General features: G+C 43.4%; 1 protein-coding gene across 1 annotated transcript; it reads right to left on the bottom strand.

Moving 5' to 3' along the window:
* Positions 1–5024: 5024 nt before the first annotated feature.
* LOC107459417 (uncharacterized) lies at positions 5025–6395 on the bottom strand. Its single transcript, XM_016077649.1, has one exon. It carries the CDS (start codon positions 6393–6395, stop codon positions 5025–5027), a length of 1371 nt encoding a protein of 456 aa, XP_015933135.1.
* Positions 6396–6790: the final 395 nt, after the last annotated feature.

Below are 6790 nucleotides of genomic sequence, written 5' to 3'. Positions count from 1 at the left end.
GGTATCGTCGTCAAATGTTGAGAAAGTTGCTGTGGCTGGCGAGGTTACGCAGCCTCGTCAAGGTCGGAGGAAACTGATTGCGAAGAAGAGAAAGAAGTCCGACCTTGTGGATTTATCCGATGAGTCTGATGAAAAGGAGGTAGGGGTTCCTTTGGAAGAGATACAGGCTTTTATGGGTAATCAAAAAAGGCTCCATGAAGTTTCTGAACAAAGTGAGGCATTTTCGGTGTGGGGGAAGGAGTATCCCTATATGGCTGTGATGGACGAGTATTGCCAATCGTTGGCTGATGTTACTCTTGCAGAGGAGGTTGGGGATATGGCTATTGGGTAGTATATGCAGGTAATGACCTACTGTTTTTTTCTTTACTCTTCTTTTTGGAATCTTATGACTTTTTGGTTCATTCTTTTCGGTAGGTTGTTGGTCTGCGCCTTGCAAGTCTTGGGCGTAGCCAAGAGTTGAAGAATAAGAGGGTTGCTGTAGAAAAAGGAGAGGTTTCTATTTTGAAGGAGGAGTTGGTTAAGAGTAAGAGTATTGCTGCTGAGCTTCAGGTGCGGTTGACTGAGACCGAGAAGTTGTTGAAGGAGACTAAAGAAAGTTATTCTAAGGATGTGGAAGATTTGAAGAAAAAGGAAAGTGATCTGGTGAACCTGCAAACTCGTCTGATTGAGGTTACTGCTCAATTTAAGGATATGGAGAAGAAAAAGGCTGATGAGATATTGGATTCGTTTATTGAAGGTTTTGAAAGAGCAAGGTTGCAGGTTAAGTTTTTGGTTCCAGATGCCGATCTTTCTGGGATGGATCCTGGAAAGATTGTTCGAGATGGTCAGCTGATCGAAGATGATGGGGATGCAGAAGAAGAAGCCGATAATGTTTAATGTATTTTTGTTAGAAACTTATTTGAATTTCTTTTGCATATGTAATAGTTGATTTTTGTGTGTTTTGAACTTTGTTGAATTGACTTGTTTGAATTTTGAAAGTGATGCTTTTTGTAAAAGCTGTTTGTTATTCGTCGGAAAGTTTTCCAAGCTTATTGGCATTGCTGTTGATGATGTTGCCTGACAATGGCAGGTTTGTAGCTTAGACATGTATTCGGCTTTGTCTGAGCTGTATTGATAGAGTTATATTTGATTGATAATATTTGTCGCATAGTTGTTTGATGAAGAAAATAATATACGTCTCCTGTATATTCGGAGTCATTTTGAACCTTTTGAATACAAAGCTGCAGGTAGGCTAGCCTCGTTAAAACCTCTCCAAGTAAAACCCTTTGGGATAAAATCTTGGTAGTAGGAAAAAGAGTACCAGCATGTCCCTGTCTTTTAACTGAAAAATTTCTTTAAGGAAGATATGTTCCATGTACTAGGTATGAGTTTACCATCTAGTGATTCTAGCTTGTATGCTCCTTGGCCGAGTACTTCTAATACTCGGTATGGGCCGTCCCAATTGGCTGCGAGCTTTCCGTGTGTTGGTGGTTTCCGAGCAGTTTTGGTTTTACGGAGGACTAAGTCTCCTTTCACGGATGATCTGCTTCTGACTGACTTGTTGTATTGTCGAGCAATTGCTTGCTGCGCCGCGCGTTGCTTCAAGGCGGCGATATCTCTAACCTCTTCGATGATGTCTAGCTCGGATCTCCGAGCTTCGTCTTGATTGTTGATTTGAGTTCGGATTGATTTCTGGGAGATCTCCAGGGGAATCATGGCTTCCGATCCATACACCAGCCTGAATGGCGTTTCTTTTGTTGATGTTTGTGGGGTGGTGTTGTATCCCCAAAGGACTTCAGGTATTAGTTCGGCCCACAGTCCTTTGGCGTCATCGAGCTTTTTCTTTAGTGCATGCAGGATGACCTTATTTGCAGCCTCGACTAGTCCGTTTGATTGAGGATGTTCAACAGAGGTGAAGTGTTGCTTTATTTTGAAATTCTGCAAAAAAGTTTGAAATTTCTGATCGGCGAACTGGCGGCCGTTGTCAGTTGTGATATGTTGAGGTATGCCGAAACGACAAATAATATTTTTCCAAACGAATGAAATCATTTGCTGTGACATTATTTTTGCTAAAGGTTGGGCTTCCACCCATTTGGAGAAATAATCAATGCCGACAATAAGAAATTTTACCTGGCCCGGTGCCGTAGGAAACGGACCGAGTATATCTAAACCCCATTGGTTAAATGGCCAACTGATGTCCGAATGATGTAATTCCTCGGCGGGTATGTGTATTAGTGGTGCGTGCCTTTGGCAATTGTTGCATGACCTAATTTTTTGTTGGCTGTCCTGTTTCAAAGTCGGCCAGAAGAATCCGGCTCGGAGGATCTTGGATGCTAAACTCCGAGCTCCTGTATGTGTGCCACAGATTCCTTCATGTGCCTCTGCCAAAGCTATGTCGGCTTCTGACTTGTTGAGACATTTGAGTAGAGGCCGATTATAACCTCATCGATATAGTGTTCCATTGAGGATTGTGAAGGAAGACGCTTGCCGTCGGAACTTTTTATCGCTCTCGACCCCTTCTGGTATATTACCTGTTTGTAAATAGTGTATAAAGTTGTTCCTCCAATCTGTTACCTGTGAAACACTTAACACGTTTGTCAGAGTAACAGTGGGTGATGTTATTGTGAACTGTTGCAGTGTAGATAGCTCGGACTGTGTACTGCCGAGCTTAGATAAGATATCCGCTCTTTGATTTTGTTCGCGTGGTATATGTTCTATTTCAAATTTGAAAATTTTTTTTGTTAACTGTTTTACTAATAGTGAGTATTTAGAGAGTAGGGGATCTTTTACCTGAAAAAGGTCGTTTACTTGCTGTACGACTAACAATGAATCACAGTATACCTTGATCGTCGAGATTTGAAGATCTAAACATAGTCGGAGTCCGGCGAGTAGTGCCTCATACTCTGATTGGTTGTTGCTTGCTTTGAAAGCGAAGTGTATTGAGTGTTCCAATATGAATCCATCGTCGGCCTCCAGACGAATTCCTGCACCACAGCCTCCGTTATTTGAAGAGCCGTCCACATATAAGATCCACGGTTTTGCATGGTCCTCTTCGGATGGTATTGTGAGCTCGGCAATGAAATCCGCCAGAAATTGTGACTTGATCGGTCCTCGGGATTGGTATCTGATGTCGAATTCAGATAGTTCGACTGCCCATTTTATTAGTCGACCTGCGATTTCTGGTTTGTGTAACACTTGTCTTAGTGGGTGATCAGTTCTGACGTGGATAACGTGGCTCTGGAAGTAAGGTCGGAGACGTCGGGCCGAGAATATCAGTGCTAGTGCGAGCTTCTCAATCCTCGGATAGTTGAGTTCGGCATGCTGGAGGGTTTTACTGACAAAGTATACTGGATGCTGAACTTTGTTTCTCTCTGTGACAAGGGCTGAGCTTATCGCCCAATCAGTAACTGACAGATATAAAAATAAATGCTCCCCTTGTAGGGATTTTTGTAAAATCGGAGGTTGTGAGAGTGTTGTTTTTAATTTTGAAAATGCCTTCTCACAATCGTCGTTCTATTTAAATTTATTTTTCTTTTTAATTGTTTGGAAAAAAGGAATGGAAGTTGAGGCAAGGCAAGGAACAAATCTGGAAAGTGCAGCGAGTCTTCCTGTGAGGCGCTGAACTTCTTTTACTGTTTTAGGGCTGGCCATGTCCAGCACTTCTCGGCATTTGTCTGGATTTGCCTCTATTCCCCTGCATGTTAGCAAAAAACCCAAAAACTTACCCCCCTGTACTGCGAATGCACATTTCTCGGGGTTGAGACGCATGTTGTACTGGCGAACCTGGCCGAATATTTCTGTAAGGTCGCTGATGTGGTTATTTCCGACTTTTGTTTTGGCGACCATATCGTCGACATAAACTTCGATATTCCTGCCGATTTGTTTGGCGAACACCTTATCCATAAGGCGTTGGTAAGTTGCACCTGCGTTCTTTAATCCAAATGGCATAACCTTATAACAATAGTTACCGAAATCGGTGATAAAAGCTGTTTTATTTTGATCAGAGGGGTGCATCATTATCTGATTATACCCTGAATATGCATCCATAAAACTTAGAGTAGCGTAGCCTGACGCATTGTCTACTAAAGAGTCTATGGGTGGTAGATGATAAGAATCTTTGGGGCATGCTTTGTTTAAATCAGTGAAATCGACGCACATGCGCCACTTACCGTTTTGTTTTCTTACCATTACCACATTGGCTAACCAGGTGGTGAATCTGATCTCTTTGATAAACTCGGCGTTGATGAGCTTTTGTGTTTCTTCCAGTGACGCTCTCCTTTTTTCTTCGCCGAGTCTGCGTTTCTTCTGTTGCACTGGTCGGATTGCCGAGTTTATTGCTAGTCTATGACTGATGATCTGTGGGTCGATTCCGGGCATGTCTGATGGTGTCCATGCGAAAAGGTCGGCGTGTTCTTGTAGGAAGGTTGTTATAGCCTGCAACTCAAATGCATTGAGTGAGGTACCTACATATGTGAATTTATTAGAGTCATTGTTGAAATACACTTTTTGTAGGTCATCGGAGGGTTTTGGGCGATCGAGGAAATCAGCACTTGGGTCAAGTTCAGCTAGCGTGTCCTCCTTTTGGTTTAGGCCGACGTTGTTGACTTGTTGCGTTGAACGATTTTGGAATTTCATGCTGATGTTGTAACATTGTCTTGCCTCTTTATGGTCGCCATGGATTGTAACAACCTGGTGGTCCTGCAGTGGAAACTTTACACAGAGATGAACTGTGGATACAATGGCGCCGAACTTATTTAAAAAAGGTCGGCCGAGGATAAGGTTATATGGACTGAAACAGTCGACTACTAAATATTGAATATCATTAGTTTTTGAAAGAGATTGCTCACCCAGTGTGGTTTGTAACCACACTGAACCGAGGACTGGAACCCGTTCTCCTGAGAAGCCGACCAAGTCTCCTCCTGTGGACTGTAGCATGTTGTCGCTGAGCTTCATCTTTTGAAACGTGGAGTAAAATAGAACGTCGGCACTGCTCCCGGGATCTAAGAGTACTTTTTTCACTAATAGATCTCCTAGCTGAAGGGTGATTACCACAGGATCGTCCAAATTTTGTATGTTGGAGTTAAGTCGGCATGTGTGAAAGTGACTTCTGGTTGTGGATTAGAGATTGTTACATCTTGTTTCGGTCCGTCTACCGAGCATATTACTTTAAACGATCTTTTTCTTGCTGAGTTTGAGTATCCTCCACTTGCGTATCCTCCTGAAATACAATTGATTATACCTCGTGGTCTTTCATATTGGCTTGAAGATGCCTTCTCTTTTCCTCGGTGTTGTTCAGAGAGGTCGTGTGTTGTGGAACTTGGGCCGCGCTTTTGGATGTGACCACCAATGTATTTGTCAAGGTGCCCTTGTCTTGCTAGTCGTTCTAAAAGATCTTTGGCGACCACACAATCATCGGTGTTGTGGCCATGTTTCTGGTGGAAAGTGCAGTACTTTGATTTGTCCACGTTCTTTGCATCTTGGTATGTGCCGGCTTTTTTCGGTGGCTTGATTAGTTTGGAGTTCAAGATTTCCTTGATTATGTCTTCCCTCTTGGTGTTAAACTGCGTATAAGAATCGAATCGAGGTGTTAGTTTAAAACTTTTCTTAAGGGATGAGCTCTTATCTTCTTCACGGAAGTGTGACTTGTCAGACTTCCGAGCTTGTCTGAGCTCCTCGATGTCAATTTGTCCTTTTGCTTTCTCGCGAAATTCTGCTAGAGTCTTCGGCTTTGCTACTGCGATCATCTCCTGGAACTTCCCGGGTCGGAGGCCGCTTTTAATTGCGTGCAGATGGACCTCGGGGTGGAGATCTGGTATGCTGATTGCGACCTTGGTGAAGCGAGTCATATAGTCCTTTAAGCTTTCGTTTGGCCCTTGCTTGATAGTGTTCAGGTAATCGGAGTCGTGCAAATATATTGCGGATCCGGCGAAATGTTCCTCAAATAACTTCGCCAACTGATGAAAGCGCGAAATGGAACCTGCAGGCAAAGCACACAACCAATCAAGTGCAGGACAGTCTAAATAATTCGGAAAACAACGACATAAGACTGTATCTGATGCACCATTGACGATCATTATTGATCGGAATTTCTTTATGAACTTCCTCGGGTCACCGAGTCCATTATAAGGCGTGAGGGTCAACGGCAGGGTGAACCTCTTTGGTAATTCGAAGTTCATTACTTCTTCTGTAAAAGGGCCTACAGAGTCCTCAGACTCTTCTTTCTCATCTTCGGGCTGCTGCTCTTCGTGCCGAGCGTTTTCTGAAACATGAGTTGGTTGGGATTGATGCTCCTCGTCTTCCGCTTGACGAGCATCGTTGTGTTCAATCCGAACATGATTTAGTTCGGCAATTTGAGCAACCATTATTTGGTTCTCGTCAGCCATTCGTTGATTAGCTTGTTGCAGCTCAGCTACCATTCGCATGAGTTCGGACAGTGAAGGAGGCGGTACGTCAGCCGTGGATGCAGATGGAAGCGATGAGACCAAAAGAAAAAATATGATTTCCTCGGCCCCACGGTGGGCGCCAATTGATCTTGCCTGGGAAATTGGTCGGCCTCAACTCCTCAAGATCAGCCGAGTTATATGCTGCAAGGCTGAACGTCCACCTCTGAGGATCCGAGTTCCTTATCTTCGTTGTAGGTGTGAGTGTTCGAGCAATGCAAAGGGGGCGGAGTGTACCTGCAAAGGCACTCCAATGCTTAAGTCATTGTAGTGTTAAGTTCAGAAAGATGATCCCAAAAAAAGATACTTTACCTTTCTTTTATAGACATATATATTCGTCCGTTATATTCTAAATGATATAAAATCGGTTT

The sequence above is a fragment of the Arachis duranensis genome, chromosome 7 (assembly GCF_000817695.3).
Source record: "Arachis duranensis cultivar V14167 chromosome 7, aradu.V14167.gnm2.J7QH, whole genome shotgun sequence".
Lineage (NCBI taxonomy): Eukaryota > Viridiplantae > Streptophyta > Magnoliopsida > Fabales > Fabaceae > Arachis > Arachis duranensis.
The sequence above is the reverse complement of the archived record's forward strand: the minus strand, read 5'-3'. Positions and strand labels throughout refer to the sequence as shown.